The following is a 24,669-nucleotide window of genomic DNA, read 5'->3' on the forward strand; positions in this document are numbered from 1 at the left end:
GGGAGGGGGAGGGACAACGAAAACATACATAATAGTAGAATATAAAAGTTATGATAACATAGGAAACATCTTTTGAGGTTAACTTATAACATCTCAATATACACAACGTTATATTGTGTAACCATAACTAACCCTACTACACACTACAATATGATACGAATCAACCAATCAAATCACTCAACAAGCAGCAACGGTCATCATCACTTACGCAAATGAAAAATATGATTTCATAGTTCAGTTTTGTAACATATAAGTCAGTTCGATGTCTTCATATAATAATATATATATATATATTGGGTATTGTTATTGCAAACTCTCTCACCTTGGGCTCCCGTCTGGTCGTTCCCGTGCTGCTCGCCACATTATTATTAAAAACATCTTTTGACCATAAATATTCGTCATAACGAAACGACTGTGGTTTTGGGAGGGGGGGCTTGGGGGGGGCTCAGCCTTTTTCAGGGGGAGCTTAAGCCCCCGCTAGCCCCCCCCCTTGCACCGCCGCTGGTTGTAACCTAATATACCAAACATCTCTGTAGATGTACTAGAACATGTATATACATAAAGTACATAATACTATAGCTGCTTTCACATATGGACGTACAACCGTCTATTCTCCCGCTATTCTCCCGACGGGCCGTATATGTGAATGACTTATCCTGACGTTGGACCTCCTGATAAAAGACTACCCCTCAGGTAGTATTTTAGCCGGCGGAAATGTTAATTACCTTATATGTGAGTGAGCAGTAGGATGTGGGCATTTCACACCAGTTGAGTGGGCGTGTTGATGACGCTTCAGTCTACGTTTGCATGTCATTGAGTGGCACCCGCACCCTAATCGATAATCAGCCTGTTGCCTTTTGTTCGCTGAATGGTTTAAAACATATTTTAATGTGGCACGGCTTTTCAGAGTCATTCGTGGTGAACGCTAAATGATAGGTCTTATCATAACCCTCAGAGTACACATCATACAATAAATTACAATACATGAGTTCACAGCTGCACGCGTATATAGAAAATGTTTTTTTATTTTTATGTTACACCTTTCCTGCTGTCGGCTCTCAGACCGTAGTCGAGGAGCACAGGGGAGACGTTCCCTCCAGGGCCGATGTTCTCTCGGGGGTAACACCCTTCACTTTGACTGGCAATGTCATTAGTGTTCATTACTTCACTAAACTAACACACGCTACCGCTCGCTCTCCTCGCTCGTCCACTCACACACCCACACCCACACCCACACACACACACACACACACACTGCCATTCTCGTGCACACACATACACTAACTCTCGTAACAATTATTATTGACAACAGTTAGTTGTACATTATAGGGTCCCGTCCTTCCACTCCCTGTTTTCTCAGTTAAACACAGAAATCAACTACATTTGTCCCAGTGTTTGTTAGATGTGAAATGAAGCCAAAAAAGACGCTCTCTTCCTTTAACGCAGTCGTTCGCGACGCCTTTCTTGTTTGTCGTTTCTTCTATTTGTCTCTAACTCATGCTCCAATCTTTCATCGATCGATGCGGATGTTGTGGATTCAACGGAATATATGATGCATCGCTGCAGCAACATTTAAGATGATCGCGATGAGTTCTGCCCGTTCTGCCTCCATGCTGTCTGCAGTCAAACCAAAACAAACCAAGACCTTACGTCATATCCCGCCCCTTTCAAGCCCACCCCCCTAAACCAGCCGGAGATTCTACTGATGTCTGAGCGACACCGATGTCCGCATTTCAGAGAAAAGACGGAGGTCATATGTGAAAAAGGCTTATGATTAAAAAGTGAAATTAATATACAGAATGAGTCTCAAACACTACAAAAATACATTTTACAGTCAATGTTGAATAAACATAAGGATCTAATGTATTGACTAGTATATATTAGATTTAATTAATAAAACATCTCTAATTATAGTTTTAACACGTCCTTTTATGTTAACAGTAAAAGATGTAAGATATTTTAATCCCAGTTCCTGTGTGTGTGTGAAGGCTGGATCGCTGTCGTCTGTCAGAGACATGCTGTGAAGCTCTGGCCTCAGTTCTCAGCTCCAACTCCTCTAGTCTGAGAGAGCTGGACCTGAGTACCAATGATCTGCAGGATTCAGGAGTGAAGCTGCTCTCTGCTGGACTGGGGAGTCCACACTGTACACTGGAAACTCTCAGGTCAGTTTTACTCAACGGTCAAAGACTTACAGAGGGGGGGAGGGACAGAGGGTGGGATGACACATGTGCACGAGTACACAAGAAAAAAAAAATCATCCGTGCCGCGAAGCGGTTTTCTATTTAAGCAATAGATCACGACAGGCTGTGAAATGTTCTCATTATACCACAGTTAAGGGGCGTTGTCCATCCCTCCGCTGCACGTCGGGACGGACAACGCCCCTTAACTGTGGTGTAATGAGCACATTTCACTGACTGAAGTGATCTATTGCTTTTATAAAACGGTTACGTAAGTATGGCGAAATGAAAGTCATAGACCCCCTCAATTTTGAAAAAGCGAGCTTGGTAGCTCGGTTCGCCGGCAATTTAGCCTACTATCGAGTTCACTCACCGTGTGCCTATTGCTTTACAACATTTCCACCCTCTCCATCAATCAACATATTTTTAGGCTTCAGTGAACTATGCTATTGCTTTTATATATAAATAAACAACAGTTCAAGTTAGGCGCGGAGTGATACGGATCTCTGTAAACTGAATGGGCGTCATAGCTGTGCGTATACGCTCATTATACAACAGTTGGGAACCAATCAGATCGCTTGATTCAAGCCACCCGTTTTCTATTATCTCTCATATCACTTTGGGGGGAGTTGGCATATTGGCGCCCCCTCCGGCTGCAGGCGCCCTGCTCGCTGAGAAGGTGCCGTCAGAGAAGCTGTATGAGAAGTAGTGGTGGCTCGTTCACGAACAAATCAGTTTGAACGAACGACTCTTTAAAACAAACAAACCAACCTGATTCGCCGCTCTCGTTCGTCGTCGTTCGTCTCGTTCGTTCTCCGAGACTCGACTCCCAGCTCCACCCACTAGTCGCTGAGTCGCGCTGACTCGCGAGTCGCCGTTCGTTCACTGACTGTGTTTAGCGGTGAAGACTCGAGGACTGAGAAGTCACGAGAGTCAGCCGGGCAACAACATCCCGATTCTAACCATGAAGCGCTCCTCAGCTAAAAGGAACTTAGTTAATGTTGTGTTGATTGATGACCGTTTGCACCATTGCACGATCGTGATAAGTTTGAGAATGAGAACGAGGGAGGAGCTGAGTCTGACCGACTCAGTGACTGTGAATCATGATTCACCGCTACCGGAAACGCGAACGAACGAACAAACGAACGAACGACTCTTCTTGGCGAACTGACCGACGTGAACTGATTCATTCAAACGAATCATGAAATCCACCACTAGTGAGAAGGGGAAAGGGGAGGGGGGGGGACAGTTCACCTCTGGGTCTCCATAACGGACAAGGGGGGGACGGGGGTCCACTGTTAGCGGATTGAAATCCTTATTGCAGCCTGCAGGGTTATGTGATCAACATACGGAGGAACGCGGTCGCTGAGCTGCCCCAACATGAGACGTTAAACTCAGCTAGAACCGCCGCCCACCACGTCCACCATCATCCAAAACGTGATGTCAACAGACCAACAATAGTCCGAAAGCCTACAGAGACTATAGATAGTTAATGTGACGATCACGTTATTAAAAATAGACTTGGAGCAATGATTTACAAACTATCTTTTTGGGAGCATGCTTTTGCAAGTAGTTCGCCGCCCCACCTGCCCATATGGATGGCCCGGTACAGAGCAACACTCTAATGGAATGAGTGGATCAAGTCAGGCACACCTCGAATTTCTTGCAATTGAGAGGGGGGGGGGGGGGGGGGCGCTCGGAGGGGGTCTCACCCGGGATGTAATTCAATGTAGAACCGCCACTGCCTACCATCCATCTGTGTCCATTCATGTGAACAGATTCACTCACTTTAAAAAGGTTTAAGTTAATGTTTTGAATGCATAGGGGGCAGTGCTTCATTTGAGCCGGAACACGCCGGAACATGTTCCAGCACCTCCTGGGTCACTGAAAAATGAATCGCCTAAATGAAAAAAAACAATTACTGTTTGTGTGTTGAGTGTGGTTTTCTGTCTAGTTAGTCTTTATTCCCCGCTGAAGTTCCACTAAAATCTAGTGTTTGCATTTTAGTTTTGAGGTGAAAGATGGTAAAGAAAATGTGCACCCCTTTACCCTTTAGTTGTTTTTTACTCTACTCTAAAACTTTACAGTTTTAATGATCAAACAGTTAAGTTCCACATCAGAGGACGTTGAAAAGATTTACCTCCAGAAAAGTAATAGTTCCCACACGTGTGTGTGTGTGTGTGTGTGTGTGTGTGTGTGTGTGTGTGTGTGTGTGTGTAGGTTGTCTGGCTGCCTGGTCACACAGGAAGGCTGTGCTTCTCTGGCCTCAGCTCTGAGATCCAACCCCTCCCATCTGAGAGAGCTGGACCTGAGTACCAATGATCTGCAGGATTCAGGAGTGAAGCTGCTCTCTGCTGGACTGGGGAGTCCACACTGTACACTGGAAACTCTCAGGTCAGTTTTAGTCAACGGTCAAACAGTTACAGAGGGGGGGAGGGACAGAGGGTGGGATGACACATGTGCACGAGTACACAAGAAAAAAAAAATCATCCGTGCTGCGAAGCGGTTTTCTATTTAAGCAATAGATCACGACAGGCTGTGAAATGTTCTCATTATACCACAGTTAAGGGGCGTTGTCCGTCCCTCCGCTGCACGTCGGGACGGACAACGCCCCTTAACTGTGGTGTAATGAGCACATTTAACTGACTGAAGTGATTCATTGCTTTTATAAAACGGTTACGTAAGTATGGCGAAATGAAAGTCATAGACCCACTCAATTTTGAAAAAGCGAGCTTAGTAGCTTGGTTCGCCGGCAATTTAGCCTACTATCGAGTTCACTCACTGTGTGCCTATTGCTTTACAACATTTCCACCCTCTCCAGCAATCAACATATTTTTAGGCTTCAGTGAACTATGCTATTGCTTTTATATATAAATAAACAACAGTTCAAGTTAGGCGTGGAGTGATACGGATCTCTGTAAACTGAACGGGTGTCATAGCTGTGTGTATACGCTCATTATACAACAGTTGGGAACCAATCAGATCACTTGATTTAAGCCACCCGTTTTCTATTATCTCTCATATCACTGTGGGGGGAGTTGGCATATTGGCGCCCCCTCCGGCTGCAGGCGCCCTGCTCGCTGAGAAGGTGCCGTCAGAGAAGCTGTATGAGAAGTAGTGGTGGCTCGTTCACGAACTAATCAGTTTGAACGAACGACTCTTTAAAACAAACAAACCAACCTGATTCGCCGCTCTCATTCGTCGCTGTTCGTCTCGTTCGTTCTCCGAGACTCGACTCCCAGCTCCGCCCACTAGTCGCTGAGTCGCACTGACTCGCGAGTCGCCGTTCGTTCACTGACTGTGTTTAGCGGTGAAAACTCGAGGACTGAGAAGTCACGAGAGTCAGCCGGGCAACAACATCCCGATTCTAACCATGAAGCACTCCTCAGCTAAAAGGAACTTAGTTAATGTTGTGTTGATTGATGACCGTTTGCACCATTGCACGATCGTGATTCGTTTGAATGAGAACGAGGGAGGAGCTGAGTCTGACCGACTCAGTGACTGAGAATCATGATTCAGCGCTTCCGGAAACGCAAACGAACGAACAAACGAATGATCGACTCTTCTTGGCGAACTGACTGACGAAGTCTGGATTAAAAAAAATTAGCTATGCCCACCACTAATATATATATACATATATATATATATATATTTAAGCAATAGCTCACGACAGGCTGTGGTATGTTCTCATTATACCACAGTTAACACTTAACTGTGGTATAATGAGAACATTTCACTGACTGTCGTGAAATATGGTTATGTAAGTATGGCGAAATGAAAGTCATAGACACCCTCAATTTTGAAAAAGCGAGAAAGTTGGAAAAGCATTTTTCTTAACGAATACAAAAAAGTAGTCCCTCCTGGCTGCCTGCAAAGTGTACGGCGGTTGCTATGCAACACACTGTAGCGTCCCTCAGAGAGAAGACTAGAGACGGTAGCTCGGTTCGCCGGCAATTTAGCCTACTATGGAGTTCACTCACCGTGTGCCTATTGCTTTACAACATTTCCACCCTCTCCAGCAATCAACATGTTTTTAGGCTTCAGTGAACTATGCTATTGCTTTTATATATAAATAAACAACAGTTAGAGTTAGGCGCAGAGTGATACTGAACAACACTTAGGAACCAATCAGATCGCTTGATTTAAGCCACCCGTTTTCTAAATAGATATATATGTATATCACTGTGCCGGTCACGGCTGTGGTCGCCAAGTGCTGCAATGGATCCTGGGAGGGTCAGCGGCACCGAGGCAGTCGTGTGTGTGTGTGTGTGTGTGTGTGTGTGTGTGTGTGTGTGTGTGTGTGTGTGTGTGTGTGTGTGTGTGTGTGTGTGTGTGTGTGTGTGTGTGTGTGTGTGTGTGTGTGTGTTTACATGAAGTCTCTCAGGGTCGTGTGGAGTGTGGGCCACCAGAGTTGTAAACTCTCTCACCTTGGGCTCCCGTCTGGTCGTTCCCGTGCTGCTCGCCACATTATTATTAAAAACATCTTTTGACCATAAATATTAGTCATAACCAAACGACTGTGGTTTTGGGAGGGGGGGCTTGGGGGGGGCTCAGCCTTTTTCAGGGGGAGCTTAAGCCCCCGCTAGCCCCCCCCCTTGCACCGCCGCTGGTTGTAACCTAATATACCAAACATCTCTGTAGATGTACTAGAACATGTATATACATAAAGTACATAAAACTATAGCTGCTTTCACATATGGACGTACAACCGTCTATTCTCCCTCTATTCTCCCGACGGGCCGTATATGTGAATGACTTATCCTGACGTTGGACCTCCTGATAAAAGACTACCCCTCAGGTAGTATTTTAGCCGGCGGAAATGTTAATTACCTTATATGTGAGTGAGCAGTAGGATGTGGGCATTTCACACCAGTTGAGTGGGCGTGTTGATGACACTTCGGTCTACGTTTGCATGTCATTGAGTGGCACCCGCACCCTAATCGATAATCAGCCTTTTGCCTTTTGTTCACTGAATGGTTTAAAACATATTTTAATGTGGCACTGCTTTTCAGAGTCATTCGTGGTGAACACTAAATAATAGGTCTTATCATAACCCTCAGAGTACACATCATACAATAAATTACAATACATGAGTTCACAGCTGCACGCGTATATAGAAAATGTTTTTTTATTTTTATGTTCCACCTTTCCTGCTGTCGGCTCCCAGACCGTAGTCGAGGAGCACAGGGGAGACGTTCCCTCCAGGGCCGATGTTCTCTCGGGGGTAACACCCTTCACTTTGACCGGCAATGTCATTAGTGTTCATTACTTCACTAAACTAACACACGCTACCGCTCGCTCTCCTCGCTCGTCCACTCACACACCCACACCCACACCCACACACACACACACACACACACACTGCCATTCTCGCGCACACTAGGCCTGCACGATATGAGGAAAATCTGCGATGTGCGATACCATTGTTCAATATTGCGATGACGATATGACTTGCGATAAATAAACTGGGCCCCTCCGATTAACCCATGAGACCCTCTGAAAGCCTCAAAAGCAAAATTTGAAGGGGGTCTCAAATTTCGTCCAAAAAAAAAAATATTAACATTATATAAACATTTATTCACGAATATGTTATATTTTTTGCCAAGCGGAGCCAGCCAGTCCTGTGCGCGTATGCAAATTAGCCATGTGCGCCAAACAGAAGAAGGGCCCTATCTTGCGCCCGGTGCAATTGACTTTCTACACCGACGCATGTGTCGTTGCTAGTTTGCACCCGGCGCAAAGCTGATTTCCCCCCGCAGCAACCAGGCACCACTACACTTGTGCGGCGAAAAGCAGGGGCGTGTTCCGGCGCAAATTATACTTGGTGCTATTTTAGTGATCTAAAAAATGCGCCAATGCAATTGCGCCACTGACGGAAAAATACCTGGTCTATAGCGGATAGCGCAGTTGTTGTTGCTATTTTGACGTGCCATGGCAGGTCGGAACTAGCCTACGCTTACACACACGTAGGCTATACACAGCACAAACATGCAAACTATTAACCTGATTTAAATATTATGATGTCAAAGATTATTCATATGTGTGAAACTGCATAGAAATAGCGTGTGGATTGTGGAAACATTTTTTTTTCCATAGGGCTGCATGAATGAAGTATAGTAGGCTATGCCATGCGTTAAAATAATAATAGCCTAATAACAATAATACATTCGAGCAAAGTAGGCCTATATTCCAGGCTTCCAAAACAAAATCTAGTTTTAGGGTAAATGATTGGTTAAATGATTTGGGAAAGAACAGCTGATACAGCGGTAAGTTGTAGTAGGCCTACTTTTAAATCAATGCATCTGCAAACACCGTACAGCAAACACATATGTTCTTGACCCAGACATCGTGTACAAGCCCATTACTTTTAGGATTGATGAGTATTTGATCGTGAGAAAACAGTTTTACCGCGAGTGAGAGTTTAAAAGAATGAATGAATGCGGGTGATGCTTGGTGCGCGTGTGTGTGCGCGCCCATCTGTCTAAACACACGCAAATTAAACACGGAACGCATAATGCAGTCCATGGCGATGTATATTAACAGGGGGACACATGCATATTATGAACACAAGTCGATAACGATAATGTATACAATACTGGTAACAAACGATGTTTGTTAATGTATTGCCGCATATCATTAAATAGACCCACAGGACCGCGTCCGCATATCATATGTTTTAAGTTGTCTTTGCCGCAATTTACATGACGAATCAGTGTTTCTGAAGTTGGAGAAGAAAACGCTATTCCATGTGTTAATTATGTATATTATTTGGCCATAAACTGAGCCATTTGAAGTTTGAAATTCACGTGGTCATGCATCTGTCTCAGCGGAGAATGCAAACGCGCTGTCAAAATATCAACTCGCCAAGTCAAAATGCGCTGGCTCTTAAAGGGGATGGGAGATGCCACTCTCAAAAAGCTCATTTATCAAAGCTCAAAGCTCATTTATCTCTCCGTCATAATAGCAACAGCGCCATAGAACCGCGCTTGAGGCAGAACTTTTTCCGGATTCCGCCTACGAAAAACATAGTCGCGACCGGGGAACATAGAACCCGGGGAACATAGGTATGCTCCCGCCGATGGCTAGCTGGGGCTTCATCTGATTGGCCAAATGGTGTGAATGCATGGCGCATGTATCCAGGGCTCCATCTGATAGGTCAAATGTTCGCATGCTGAGTGTGAATGCATGGCGCGTGTAAATAAAATGATTTTTCTTATTCATCGCGTTTCAGGCATCTTTTGCGATGTGTTAACCGCGCATGTTCATATCGCGATGACGATGAAAATACGATTTATCGGTCAGCCCTAGCGCACACACATACGCTAACTCTCGTAACAATTGTTATTGACAACAGTTAGCTGAACATTATAGGGTCCCGTCCTTCCACTCCCTGTTTTCTCAGTTAAACACAGAAATCAACTACATTTGTCCCAGTGTTTGTTAGATGTGAAATGAAGCCAAAAAATACGCTCTCTTCCTTTAATGCAGTCGTTCGCGACGCCTTTCTTGTTTGTCGTTTCTTCTATTTGTCTCTAACTCATGCTCCAATCTTTCATCGATCGATGCGGATGTTGTGGATTCAACGGAATATATGATGCATCGCTGCAGCAACATTTAAGATGATCGCGATGAGTTCTGCCCGTTCTGCCTCCATGCTGTCTGCAGTCAAACCAAAACAAACCAAGACCTTACGTCATATCCCGCCCCTTTCAAGCCCACCCCCCTAAACCAGCCGGAGATTCTACTGATGTCTGAGCGACACCGATGTCCGCATTTCAGAGAAAAGACGGAGGTCATATGTGAAAACGGCTTATGATTAAAAAGTGAAATTAATATACAGAATGAGTCTCAAACACTAAGATGTTTATAAACATAAGGATCTAATGTATTGACTAGTATATATTAGATTTAATTAATAAAACATCTCTAATTATAGTTTTAACACGTCCTTTTATGTTAACAGTAAAAGATGTAAGATATTTTAATCCCAGTTCCTGTGTGTGTGTGAAGGCTGGATCGCTGTCGTCTGTCAGAGACATGCTGTGAAGCTCTGGCCTCAGTTCTCAGCTCCAACTCCTCTAGTCTGAGAGAGCTGGACCTGAGTACCAATGATCTGCAGGATTCAGGAGTGAAGCTGCTCTCTGCTGGACTGGGGAGTCCACACTGTACACTGGAAACTCTCAGGTCAGTTTTACTCAACGGTCAAAGACTTACAGAGGGGGGGGAGGGACAGAGGGTGGGATGACACATGTGCACGAGTACACAAGAAAAAAAAAATCATCCGTGCCGCGAAGCGGTTTTCTATTTAAGCAATAGATCACGACAGGCTGTGAAATGTTCTCATTATACCACAGTTAAGGGGCGTTGTCCGTCCCTCCGCTGCACGTCGGGACGGACAACGCCCCTTAACTGTGGTGTAATGAGCACATTTCACTGACTGAAGTGATCTATTGCTTTTATAAAACGGTTACGTAAGTATGGCGAAATGAAAGTCATAGACCCCCTCAATTTTGAAAAAGCGAGCTTGGTAGCTCGGTTCGCCGGCAATTTAGCCTACTATCGAGTTCACTCACCGTGTGCCTATTGCTTTACAACATTTCCACCCTCTCCATCAATCAACATATTTTTAGGCTTCAGTGAACTATGCTATTGCTTTTATATATAAATAAACAACAGTTCAAGTTAGGCGCGGAGTGATACTGAACTCTGTGAACGGTGTCATAGCTGTGTGTATACGCTCATTATACAACAGTTGGGAACCAATCAGATCACTTGATTTAAGCCACCCGTTTTCTATTATCTCTCATATCACTGTGGGGGGAGTTGGCATATTGGCGCCCCCTCCGGCTGCAGGCGCCCTGCTCGCTGAGAAGGTGCCGTCAGAGAAGCTGTATGAGAAGTAGTGGTGGCTCGTTCACGAACAAATCAGTTTGAACGAACAACTCTTTAAAACGAACCAACCAACCTGATTCGCCGCTCTCGTTCGTCGTCGTTCGTCTCGTTCGTTCTCCGAGGCTCGACTCCCAGCTCCACCCACTAGTCGCTGAGTCGCGCTGAGTCGCCGTTCGTTCACTGACTGTGTTTAGCGGTGAAGACTCGAGGACTGAGAAGTCACGAGAGTCAGCCGGGCAACAACATCCCGATTCTAACCATGAAGCGCTCCTCAGCTAAAAGGAACTTAGTTAATGTTGTGTTGATTGATGACCGTTTGCACCATTGCACGATCGTGATTCGTTTGAGAATGAGAATGAGGGAGGAGCCGAGTCTGACCGACTCAGTGACTGAGAATCATGATTCACCGCTACCGGAAACGCGAACGAACGAATGAACGAACGAACGACTCTTCTTGGCGAACTGACCGACGCGAACTGATTCATTCAAACGAATCATGAAATCCACCACTAGTGAGAAGGGGAAAGGGGAGGGGGGGGGAGAGTTCACCTCTGGGTCTCCATAACGGACAAGGGGGGGACGGGGGTCCACTGTTAGGGGATTGAAATCCTTATTGCAGCCTGCAGGGTTATGTGATCAACATACGGAGGAACGCGGTCGCTGAGCTGCCCCAACATGAGACGTTAAACTCAGCTAGAACCGCCGCCCACCACGTCCACCATCATCCAAAACGTGATGTCAACAGACCAACAATAGTCTGAAAGCCTACAGAGACTATAGATAGTTAATGTGACGATCACATTATTAAGAATAGACTTGGAGCAATGATTTACAAACTATCTTTTTGGGAGCATGCTTTTGCAAGTAGTTCGCCGCCCCTCCTGCCCATATGGACGGCCCGGTACAGAGCAACACTCTAATGGAATGAGTGGCTCAAGTCAGGCACACCTCGAATTGAGAGGGGGGGCGCTCGGAGGGGGTCTCACCCGGGGTGTAATTCAATGTAGAACCGCCACTGCCTACCATCCATCTGTGTCCATTCATGTGAACAGACTCACTCACTTTAAAAAGGTTTAAGTTAATGTTTTGAATGCATAGGGGGCAGTGCTTCATTTGAGCCGGAACACGCCGGAACATGTTCCAGCACCTCCTGGGTCACTGAAAAATGAATCGCCTAAATGAAAAAAAACAATTACTGTTGGTGTGTTGAGTGTGGTTTTCTGTCTAGTTAGTCTTTATTCCCCGTTGAAGTTCCACTAAAACACAGTTCCACTGTGTGTGTGTGTGTGTGTGTGTGTGTGTGTGTGTGCGTGTGTGTGTGTGTGTGTGTGTGTGTGTGTGTGTGTGTGTGTGTGTGCGTGTGTGTGTGTGTGTGTGTGTGTGTGTGTGTGTGTGTGTGTGTGTGTGTGTGTGTGTGTGTGCAGGTTGTCTGGCTGCCTGGTCACACAGGAAGGCTGTGCTTCTCTGGCCTCAGCTCTGAGCTCCAACCCCTCCCATCTGAGAGAGCTGGACCTGAGCTACAATCACCCAGGAGACTCTGGAGCTGCGCTGCTCTCTGCTGGACTGGAGGATCCACGCTGGAGACTGGACACTCTCAGGTATGGAGAGGACAGCTCACCACTCAGGGACAAAGTCTCCTACAGGGATTCAAGCCGCTGCTAGATGAAGCGGTTTGAAAAGGCAGCTGTCACTCATGTTGTGTAGAACGTGATGAGACAGCAGATGATGAAGGTGAATGTTTCAACATGCTGCTCTCACTTTGTTTCCCCCCCAGTGTGGAGCATGGTGGAGTGTGGAGGCTGAAACCAGCTCTAAAGAAGTGTAAGTGTCTGTTTGATTCATCACAACACACACTCACTATTGGGATGGAAAGTCCATCCACACAGCAGGAGGTGACGTCCGCTCATTCACATGTGGACTTGTGTATCCGTATGTGTAGCTATGTTTGCCTGTGTTGATGTGTGTCTAGTATGTTTGTGTAGGTGTGTGTACGTATGTGTACATGTCTATGTACTGTATGTATGGACCAGGTCTATGGTACCAACAGTTAGTTTCCAGCCTGTATGTGAGCTCAGCTGGTTCAGTCTGTTGTTTACACAGGTGGATCACAATGGATGTGTATTGGAACCTTTCAAAGTCGAATATCTTGAAAAGTATGTAGACTATAGCTTAGATATTACAGAGGATTAATCAGCTCATTGTGGTGAACGTTTTGATGTATAATATGTGTATGTCGTGTAAATATTGCGGGAGTAGATTCAGTGTATACATTTTTCATTGTTTTGACTGGGACAACCACTCACACACACATGGGATTTACATTTACGTTTAACTTAAAACAGCTTATAAACAATATGCACTACTATTTCTAAAGCTATAGCACACTAGTCCACTATAGTAGATATAATCTTATATGATTTAGTCTTTCTATGTTCATTTTTGTAGAGAAGATGAACGTGAAACAGGAAGAACAGTACTAGTGATGATGATGATGATGATGATGATGATGATGATGATGATGATGTGTGCAGAAGGGTTCAGTAGCTCATCATGTCTTGTTCTCCATCAGATGTCATCAGATCTGACATGGGGATCGAAGGAGAGGGTGGGGTCCAGGATAACACCAAGATTGCGTGCCAGGGGGGAGGGAGTGATGGTCGAGGCGTATATATTGAGAGTGGATTTGGTGCCACTCTCAATAGAAGGAGCTCTGTTTTGTAGAAAGTTTTGGGTCAGCCATGTTTTTATTGTAGAGATGCAGGTTTCGATGTGGGTGAGGGGAGGGTTTTGGGTGGTTTTGGTACTGATGACATCTGAGTGTCATCTGCGTAACAGTGGAAGTCGAGATTGAGTTTGCGGATGATGTGACCAAGGGGGAAGAGGTAGCAGATGAAAAGAAGGGGGCCGAAGACTGAGCCCTGAGGGACCCCCTGCGGTACAGGAGAGAGGGTGGACGTGTGGCCAGAGAGGGAGACGAACTGTTGCCTGGAGGTGAGGTAGGAGGTGAGCCAGTCGAGTGCGGTGCCCTCAACACCCTGTTGGCGCAGCCTTTTGAGGAGGATGGAATGGTGTACAGTATCAAAGGCTGCGCTGAGGTCTAGGAAAAGCAGGATGTTGAGGGCACCGCAGTCTGCAGAGGTGAGGAGATCATTGATGACTTTGACAAGGGCAGTTTCGGTGCTGTGAAGCGGGCGGAAGCCAGACTGGAGGGGTTCATAGAGGTTGTTTGACTGGAGGGGTTCATAGAGGTTGTTTGACTGGAAGGGTTCATAGAGGTTGTTTGACTGGAGGGGTTCATAGAGGTTGTTTGACTGGAGGGGTTCATAGAGGTTGTTTGACTGGAGGGGTTCATAGAGGTTGTTTGACTGGAGGGGTTCATAGAGGTTGTTTGACTGGAGGTGGGTGTGGAGTTGGGCGGTGACAATGCGTTCCAGAGTTTCGGAGAGGAACGGCAGGTTGGAGATGGGGCGGTAGTTGGAGAGGTTGGCTGGATCATGGGTGGGCTTTTTGAGGATGGGGGTGATGGAGGCAAGTTTGTAGACAGAGGGAACATGACCAAGGGATAGGGACTGATTGAAGAGGGTGGTGAGGTGGGGGGTGAGGAGAGGGAGGCAAGCCTTGGTTAGAGTCGTTGGGAGAGGGTCGAGAGAGCAGGTGGTTGTCTTGGACGCAGTGATGATGTCCAAAATGTGGGAGGAGTCAACAGGGGAGAAGGCAGTGAGAGAAGGGGAGGGTGGGTGGTCAGGGAGGGGGGGGGGGATAGGAATGGTGGGGGTGGAGGAGTTACTAACGGCGGCAGTCAGGGAGCTGTTGATTTGGGAGATTTTATGGTTAAAGGCGAGGAGGAAAGAGTTACAGAGGTCAGGTGAGGAGGGTGGATTAATGTCCGGCGGCTGGAGCAGTTTGTTGACGGTGGAGAACAGGATGCGGGGGTTCCGGTTGGTGCTGTTGATGAGGGTGGAGAAGTGGGCGGATTTAGCAGCATGGAGAGCGTCACGGTAGGAGGAGATGTGATGTTTGTAGGCTTCGGCGTGAACGGTGAGGCGGGTTCGCTTGTATAATCGCTCGAGTTGGCAGCCAGTCTGTTTCATGGTGCGGAGTTCCGGGGTGTACCAGGGGGCGGAGTTAGTGAATGAGACAGAGGAAGTCTTCCAGGGGGAAAGGGAGTCAAGGGAGTCAGAAAGGATGGAGTTGAGCATGATGGCATAGTCGTCAGGGGAAGAGGGGGCAGAGTCAGGGGGGAAGGCAGAGGACATGAGCTGGGAGAGTGAGAGTGGGTTGACTGGTTTGATGTTGCGGTAGGAAATGGAGAGCTTTTTGGGATTATGGGGTGAGGGTAGAGGAGCGGAGAAGAGGATGCAGAGATGATCAGAGAGTGGGAAGGGGAGAGGATGGGGGTTAGATACGGGTAGGGAGGCGGAGCAGACTATGTGGAGGATATGGCCTTTGGTATGGGTGGGGAAGTCAATGTGTTGGGTGAGGTGGAAACAGTCGAGAAGGGAGAGGAAGTCAGATGTCAGTGGGGCGGTCGGCTTGTCCGTGTGGATGTTGAAGTCACCGGTAACTAGGAGGCGGGAAGAGAGAGAGGACGCAATGGTGAGGAGTTCAGACAGTTCAGAGAGAAAAGATGGGTGTGGCTTCAGAGGACCGTAGATTAGAACAGTGGTGATAGAGTTGGGGAGGGAGAAGGCAAGGTGTTCAAAGGATGAGATAGATGGGAGGTTGAGGTTCAGTTCAGTGATGGACAGGGATTGTTTATGAAGAACGCCAACGCCTCCCCCTCGGCCAGAGAGGGGGGGTTTGGCGATGTAACTGTAATGGGAAGGAGTGGCTTGATTGAGAGTCATTGTTGTAGTCCATGAGGGAGAGAGAGAGGCCGTTTCTGAATTTGCGTTCTCGTCTGTACTTGTGTACTTTGCGTTCTCGTGAAACGTCATCAGTCGTAGCCCAAGTACTGTTCCTATTCCAAGTACGCATCAAGTCAAGTACAGTCGTAAAACCCGTGTGTGTTCTCCATGCGTTCTTAAACTGGCCGTTCCACCGAGGACGCATCGGAGGTGACTTGTGTGGACTTGGACCGTTAAATATCCCAGGATGCATTTCGCATTCCCATGTTTTTAAATATTAGTATGTAAGCTATAATAATAGGCTATATATAGGAACATTTGACATATATAACAAAAATGTAGGCCTATTCATTCAAAATATTGACATACTATTTTAAAATTAAAGAGGCTGGGGTTTTGTTTATTATAATTTGTTTGTGTGTGTGTGTGTGTGTGTGTGTGTGTGTGTGTGTGTGTGTGTGTGTGTGTTCTAATAGAGTCATTTCTCGCTCATTCGTTATTATTATTATATCAATAGTCTACTCTCCAACTACATAGCCAGTTAGGCACGCGCATCTGTACCCTACATATAAAAAGTTGTGTGAATAGCTTATACACACGATAAGCATATCTTTTCATTTATATTCATTCAAAATATTGACATACTATTTTAAAATGAAAGAGGCTGGGGTTTAGTTTTATATCATTAGTTTAAATTGTTCAGTAGTGTATGCCTACATGAGGCCGTAAAGCAGTTAACAGAGCTGAGGTGGTGACGTCACAGGTGCGTACTCGCGTCCTCGGAAGTCTGTACTTGGAAGTCTGGACTTGCCAAGTACGCACTTCCAAGTCCGCGAGTCCGTAGTTTGCGTACTTGGTATTGAGAAACGGCCAGAGACTAACAAAGACCACACTACCCTCCACCACGTGACTTTAACCAGACTCCTCCAGAGTGCTGTGATGTCCACTGATTGCTCAACGAGCAACAGCTGAGGCAAACGGCTAGAGTGAGACCAACTGAGAACGAATCTGAAGTGAAACTAAAACTGTGATTCTGAAAAAAGTATAAATGATATCGAAATTCTGATTAAATCCTATCGAAGATACAAATGTGTAGATTTGTTTAATAGTTTGAGTGATGGTAAACGGTTGAATTTTGACCAAGTTATGATGTCTGAAGTGTTGAAGAGTGTGTGTGTGTGTGTGTGTGTGTGTGTGTGTGTGTGTGTGTGTGTGTGTGTGTGTGTGTGTGTGTGTGTGTGTGTGTGTGTGTGTGTGTGTGTGTGTGTGCCTGAGCGCCTGAGCGTCCTCGGATTTAGCATCCTAGCATATCTAAGATGTCAATGCTTCCAGCAGTACTAGTGATGATGATGATGATGATGATGATGATGATGATGAAGATGCAGAAGGGTTCAGTAGCTCATCATGTCTTGTTCTCCGTCAGATGCCTGTGAACTCACACTGGACCCAAACACAGCCTACAGACTCCTCTCTCTGTCTGAGGACAACAGAAAGGTGATGCGGGTCAGAGAGGACCAGTCGTATCCGGATCACCCAGAGAGATTTGACTCCCGGTACCAGGTGTTGTGTAGAGAGGCTCTGACTGGCCGCTGTTACTGGGAGGTAGAGAGGAAAGGAGGTGTTGGTATAGCAGTGACATACAGAGGAATCACAAGGAGAGGACTGGGTGGTGACAGCAGGCTTGGATGGAACAACGAGTCCTGGAGTCTTGATTGTTATGATGATGGTGGTTACTCTGCCCGGTACAACGGTATAGAGACAGACATACGTCTCCCCCCCGCTGGCTCTACCAGAGTAGGAGTGTATCTGGACCGGCCTGCTGGCACTCTGTCCTTCTACAGAGTGTCCCCAGGTGGAGGAGGGTCCTCAGACACACTGACACACATCCACACCTTCAGGACCTCCTTCACCCAGGAGGACCTCCTCCCTGGGTTTAGGTTCTGGAGGGTTGGTGCCTCACTGTCTCTGTGACTCTCTGACCACTTTAGGGGAGGGTCTGTCTCTGTCTCGGTGGGACGGGACCGGGTCCTCAGCGTCTCTGTGTGAGTTATAGTCTCTCTCTCTCTCTCTCTCTCTCTTTACGTCCCGTCCGGCCGGGACGCCGCATGGGACACACACACACACACACACACACACACACACACACACACACACACACACACACACACACACACACACACACACACACACACACACACACGCGCGTTCTGGGGGGGGGCGTCTCTGTGTGAGTTATAGTCTCTCTCTCTCTCTGTCTCTGTACTGTCTGGCGTCCCGTCTGGCGTCCCGTCCGGACGGGACGCCAGACGGGACGCCAGACACACACACACACACACACACACACACACACACACACACACACACAGAAACGCACACACACACAGAAACGCACACACACACTGCTTTTGCGTCAGTGTCTCTAGGGCAGTTATAGTCTCGCTCTCTTTCTCTCGCATCTTTCCCTCCCCCCCGTCTCCCCCTCCCCCTCGTCTCCCTCTCCCCCTCCTCCCCCGTCTCCCTCTCCCCCTCCTCCCCCCCGTCTCCCTCTCCCCCTCCTCCCCCCCGTCTCCCTCCCTCCCGTCTCCCTCCCCCCGTCTCCCTCTCCTCCTCCCCCCCGTCTCCTCCTCCCCCCCGTCTCCTCCTCCCCCCCGTCTCCCTCTCCCCCTCCTCCCCCCGTCTCCCCCTCCTCCCCCCGTCTCCCTCTCCCCCTCCTCCCCCCGTCTCCCCCTCTTCCCCCCGTCTCCCTCTCCCCCTCCTCCCCCCGTCTCCCCCTCCTCCCCCCGTCTCCCTCTCCCCCTCCTCCCCCCGTCTCCCCCTCCTCCCCCCATCTCCCCCTCCTCCCCCCATCTCCCCCTCCTCCCCCCCGTCTCCCTCTCCCCCTGTCTCTCTCCCCCTCATCTCCCTCTCCCACTCCTCCTCGTCTCCCTCCCCCCTCCCCCTCCTCCCCCCCGTCTCCCCCTCTCTCCCTCCCCCCCGTCTCCCCCTTCTCCTCCCCCCCGTCTCCCCCTCCCTCTCCTTTTTATGGGGCTTCCTAAAAGTTGATGATGATGAATCATGAAAGGAAGAGACTTTAAGGATCTCCCATAGGGTTCGCTAAGCAGCTTTTATTAAGATCTCATTTTTAATTTGAAATGTATATTAAATACCTATTGATGGTAAATCACATGTTTTTTTATGCAACTATATATTTGTAATTTTCAGACATAAACATGTTTGTTCTATGGACTATGATATCATCATTTTTGTCCTAATCAGATTTTATATTTCATTCATAATAACCAAGAGGTCTATGGGATAATGTTGCATGTTGTAAATGACTTTAAACTGAATCTTGATTCCTTTTGTTCTGTTGGGAACCAAACGGCCGCAGAACATGTTCAGTTATTAAAGATACGTGCACACCTGTTTATGATTAGTAATGTCTGCAGCTTCTATTGTTTCAGTCCTTGTGTTTATTGTGTACATGTAAGGGACCATTTTTCTGTTGTATTTGTTCATGAAGCATAATGATAATAAACATGTCGTGTGGTCGTGTGGAGTGTGGGCCACCAGAGTTGTAAACTCTCTCACCTTGGGCTCCCGTCTGGTCGTTCCCGTGCTGCTCGCCACATTATTATTAAAAACATCTTTTGACCATAAATATTAGTCATAACCAAACGACTGTGGTTTTGGGAGGGGGGGCTTGGGGGGGGCTCAGCCTTTTTCAGGGGGAGCTTAAGCCCCCGCTAGCCCCCCCCCTTGCACCGCCGCTGGTTGTAACCTAATATACCAAACATCTCTGTAGATGTACTAGAACATGTATATACATAAAGTACATAATACTATAGCTGCTTTCACATATGGACGTACAACCGTCTATTCTCCCGACGGGCCGTATATGTGAATGACTTATCCTGACGTTGGACCTCCTGATAAAAGACTACCCCTCAGGTAGTATTTTAGCCGGCGGAAATGTTAATTACCTTATATGTGAATGAGCAGTAGGATGTCGGCATTTCACGCCAGTTGAGTGGGCGTGTTGATGACGCTTCGGTCTACGTTTGCATGTCATTGAGTGGCACCCGCACCCTAATCGATAATCAGCCTGTTGCCTTTTGTTCGCTGAATGGTTTAAAACATATTTTAATGTGGCACTGCTTTTCAGAGTCATTCGTGGTGAACGCTAAATGATAGGTCTTATCATAACCCTCAGAGTACACATCATACAATAAATGACAATACATGAGTTCACAGCTGCACGCGTATATAGAAAATGTTTTTTTATTTTTATGTTCCACCTTTCCTGCTGTCGGCTCTCAGACCGTAGTCGAGGAGCACAGGGGAGACGTTCCCTCCAGGGCCGATGTTCTCTCGGGGGTAACACCCTTCACTTTGACCGGCAATGTCATTAGTGTTCATTACTTCACTAAACTAACACACGCTACCGCTCGCTCTCCTCGCTCGTCCACTCACACACCCACACCCACACACACACACGCACACACACACACACACTGCCATTCTCGCTCACACACATACGCTAACTCTCGTAACAATTGTTATTGACAACAGTTAGTTGAACATTATAGGGTCCCGTCCTTCCACTCCCTGTTTTCTCAGTTAAACACAGAAATCAACTACATTTGTACCAGTGTTTGTTAGAAGTGAAATGAAGCCAAAAAATACGCTCTCTTCCTCCGGTAATGCAGTCGTTCACGACGCCTTTCTTGTTTGTCGTTTCTTCTATTTGTCTGTAACTCATGCTCCAATCTTTCATCCATCGATGCGGATGTTGTGGATGCAACGGAATATATGATGCATCACTGCAGCAACATTTAAGATGATCCCGATGAGTTCTGCCTGTTCTGCCTCCGCACTGTCTGCGGTCAAACCAAAACAAACCAAGACCCTACGTCATATCCCGCCCCTTGCAAGCCCACCCCCCTAAACCAGCCGGAGATTCTACTGATGTCTGAGCGACACCGATGTCCGCATATCGGGCGTCAAGTGTGAATAAGTGTGAATGACCCTCACGGTCAAACCTCCTGATCCACAAATGCAGAGAAAAGACGGAGGTCATATGTGAAAACGGCTTATGGTTAAAAAGTGAAATTAATATACAGAACGAGTCTCAAACACTACAAAAAACTCTATAATATTATACATTTTACAGCCAATGTGGAATAAACATAAGGATCTAATGTATTGACTAGTATATATTAGATTTAATTAATAAAACATCTCTAATTATAGTTTTAACACATCCTTTTATGTTAACAGTAAAAGATGTAAGATATTTTAATCCCAGTTCCTAACATGTTGTGTTTATTGTGTGTGAAGGCTGGATGGCTGTCGTCTGTCAGAGACATGCTGTGAAGCTCTGGCCTCAGTTCTCAGCTCCAACTCCTCTAGTCTGAGAGAGCTGGACCTGAGTACCAATGATCTGAAGGATTCAGGAGTGAAGCTGCTCTCTGCTGGACTGGGGAGTCCACACTGTACACTGGAAACTCTCAGGTCAGTTTTACTCAATGGTCAAACAGTTACAGAGGGGGGGAGGGACAGAGGGCGGGATGACACATGTGCACGAGTACACAAGAAAAAGAAAATCATCCGTGCCGTGAAGCGGTTTTCTATTTAAGCAATAGATCACGACAGGCTGTGAAATGTTCTCATTATACCACAGTTAAGGGGCGTTGTCCGTCCCTCCGCTGCACGTCGGGACGGACAACGCCCCTTAACTGTGGTGTAATGAGCACATTTCACTGACTGAAGTGATCTATTGCTTTTATAAAACGGTTACGTAAGTATGGCGAAATGAAAGTCATAGACACCCTCAATTTTGAAAAAGCGAGCTTCGTAGCTCGGTTCGCCGGCAATTTAGCCTACTATCGAGTTCACTCACCTTGTGCCTATTGTTTTACAACATTTCCACCCTCTCCAGCAATCAACATATTTTTAGGCTTCAGTGAAGCATGCTATTGCTTTTATATATAAATAAACAACAGTTCAAGTTAGGCGTGGAGTGATACAGATCTCTGTAAACTGAATGGGCGTCATAGCTGTGCGTATACGCTCATTATACAACAGTTGGGAACCAATCAGATCGCTTGATTTAAGCCACCCGTTTTCTATTATCTCTCATATCACTGTGGGGGGAGTTGGCATATTGGCGCCCCCTCCGGCTGCAGGCGCCCTGCTCGCTGAGAAGGTGCCGTCAGAGAATCTGTATGAGAAGTAGTGGTGGCTCGTTCGCGAACGAATCAGTTTGAACGAACGACTGTTTAAAACAAACAAACCGACCTGATTCGCCGCTCTCGTTCGTCGTCGTTCGTCTCGTTCGTTCGCCGAGACTCGACTCCCAGCTCCACCCACTAGTTGCTGAGTCGCGCTGACTCGCGAGTCGCCGTTCGTTCACTGACTGTGTTTAGCGGTGAAGACTCGAGGACTGAGAAGTCACGAGAGTCAGCCGGGCAACAACATCCCGATTCCGAACATGAAGCACTCCTCAGCTAAAAGGAACTTAGTTAATGTTGTGTTGATTGATGACCGTTTGCACCATTGCACGATCGTGATTCGTTTGGACGAGAACGAGGGAGGAGCTGAGTCTGACCGACTCAGTGACTGAGAATCATGATTCACCGCTACCGGAAACGCGAACGAACGAACGAACGAACGAACGACTCTTCTTGGCGAACTGACCGACGCGAACTGATTCATTCAAACAAATCATGAAATCCACCACTAGTGAGAAGGGGAAAGGGGAGGGGGGGGGACAGTTCACCTCTGGGTCTCCATAACGGACAAGGGGGGGACGGGGGTCCACTGTTAGCGGATTGAAATCCTTATTGCAGCCTGCAGGGTTATGTGATCAACATACAGAGGAACGCGGTCGCTGAGCTGCCCCAACATGAGACGTTAAACTCAGCTAGAACTGCCACCCACCACGTCCACCATCATCCAAAACGTGATGTCAACAGACCAACAATAGTCTGAAAGCCTACAGAGACTATAGATAGTTAATGTGACGATCACGTTATTAAAAATAGACTTGGAGCAATGATTTACAAACTATCTTTTTGGGAGCATGCTTTTGCAAGTAGTTCGCCGCCCCACCTGCCCATATGGACGGCCCGGTACAGAGCAACACTCTAATGGAATGAGTGGCTCAAGTCAGGCACACCTCGAATTTCTTGCAATTGAGAGGGGGGGGGGCGCTCGGAGGGGGTTTCACCCGGGGTGTAATTCAATGTAGAACCGCCACTGCCTACCATCCATCTGTGTCCATTCATGTGAACAGATTCACTCACTTTAAAAAGGTTTAAGTTAATGTTTTGAATGCATAGAGGGCAGTGCTTCATTTGAGCCGGAACACGCCGGAACATGTTCCAGCACCTGAGGGAGAGGGGGGAGGGGCAGAGGGGGAGAGGGACGGAGGAGGGAGAGGAGGGAGGGGGAGGGACAACGAAAACATACATAATAGTAGAATATCAAAGTTATGATAACGTAGAAAACATCTCAATATACACAACGTTATATTGTGTAACCATAACTAACCCTACTACACACTACAATATGATACGAATCAACCAATCAAATCACTCAACAAGCAGCAACGGTCATCACTTACACAAATGAAAAATATGTTTTCATAGTTCAGTTTTGTAACATATAAGTCAGTTTGATGTCTTCATATTCCATTAATACACAGGATCAGATGTTATAATCCCTTGTGCCAAAATCCAAGGAAAACACATATTCAGATGCCCCTGTCCAAACCAACCTTACAAGCACGCTGGCTACCAAACTACCAACCAAAGGTGAAAAACACGATAAATAATTACCTATCCTAGTACCTATCCTATCCTATGGCTATCACAGCCTAAAAACAGCAATGCCACCTTCAACAGAACCAGGCTCAGTTTAAGTGCGAGCTCCAGGTAGTGACAATGCCCCCCTGACCAAACCAACCTTATAAGTACACTGGCTACTAAGCTACCAACCAAAGGTGAAAAACACGAGACAAATGGCCCAACTAGCAGCAGTAAATACAGCAGTATGCAGTAAGCAGAATATCATTGGGGTTATCAAGTGGGCACCCTCTTTCACAGATGTTTCGTTTAGGCCCACGACACCTCCTGAAGGCTTAACAATGAAACCAGCGTCCTGGATTCACCCCCCTCAATGCTGCCACCACATTGCCACATTTAATGCATCTAAACACTCTCTTTCCTGCATCGTACCCCTAGCCCTACCACTAACCCTGACCAAACAAACACGTTAGCACAATAGCACACGTTAGCACATCTGGCTTACCTTAGCTTGGTAACCCCAGGAAGTATGTTTTCTCCTTATCCACAGCCATTCACTTGCTCGTTCTGCTGCCATGGACATGTTACTAACCGCCTGCCTCAGACTTCGTCCACAAATACCCAGTTCAGTCAGCAAACTAATAGCAGATCTAGCCACGAACCCCCGCGCACCGATTTCAATAGGCCTTAGTGGCGTACTCCAGCCTCGCTGTGCTGCCTCTCCAGCCATCTCAGCATACTTCGCTTTCTTAAGCTCATTGGCTACTTCAACTCTGTCTTCCCAAGGAACTGTATATATATATATATATATATATATATATATAGTGGTGGGCCGTTATCGGCGTTAATGTGTTGCGTTAATGCGAGACTCTTATCGGGCGATAAAAAAAATATCGCCGTTAATCTATTCTCAAAGTTGAACTAACCAGAGACTGAGTGTTTAATAAAATATACTGTCCATAATCG

The 24,669-nt window shown here is 46.8% G+C and overlaps 1 protein-coding gene across 10 annotated transcripts in view; it reads left to right on the plus strand.

Annotated features, from left to right (window-relative positions):
- LOC311371096 (protein NLRC3-like) overlaps positions 1-24,521 on the plus strand; it is a 48,618-nt gene extending 24,097 nt beyond the window's left edge. For 8 of the 10 annotated variants that reach the window (XM_084489321.1, XM_084489322.1, XM_084489324.1 and 5 more), the window contains 6 exons: positions 1,989-2,162; positions 4,398-4,571; positions 10,188-10,361; positions 12,494-12,667; positions 12,844-12,890; positions 17,340-17,987. In XM_084489321.1, the coding sequence (XP_084345447.1) occupies positions 1,989-2,162; positions 4,398-4,571; positions 10,188-10,361; positions 12,494-12,667; positions 12,844-12,890; positions 17,340-17,887 (1,291 nt within the window). In that variant the 3' untranslated portion in view covers positions 17,888-17,987. Of the gene's footprint in view, positions 1-1,988; positions 2,163-4,397; positions 4,572-10,187; positions 10,362-12,493; positions 12,668-12,843; positions 12,891-17,339; positions 17,988-21,235 lie in introns of those variants that run through there. The other 2 variants (XM_084489326.1, XM_084489319.1) reach the window with 2 other exon arrangements.
- The last annotated feature ends 148 nt before the right edge of the window (positions 24,522-24,669 follow it).

This window comes from Micromesistius poutassou (assembly GCF_964030765.1).
Source record: "Micromesistius poutassou genome assembly, contig: SCAFFOLD_2485, whole genome shotgun sequence".
In the NCBI taxonomy this organism is placed as follows: Eukaryota; Metazoa; Chordata; class Actinopteri; order Gadiformes; family Gadidae; genus Micromesistius; species Micromesistius poutassou.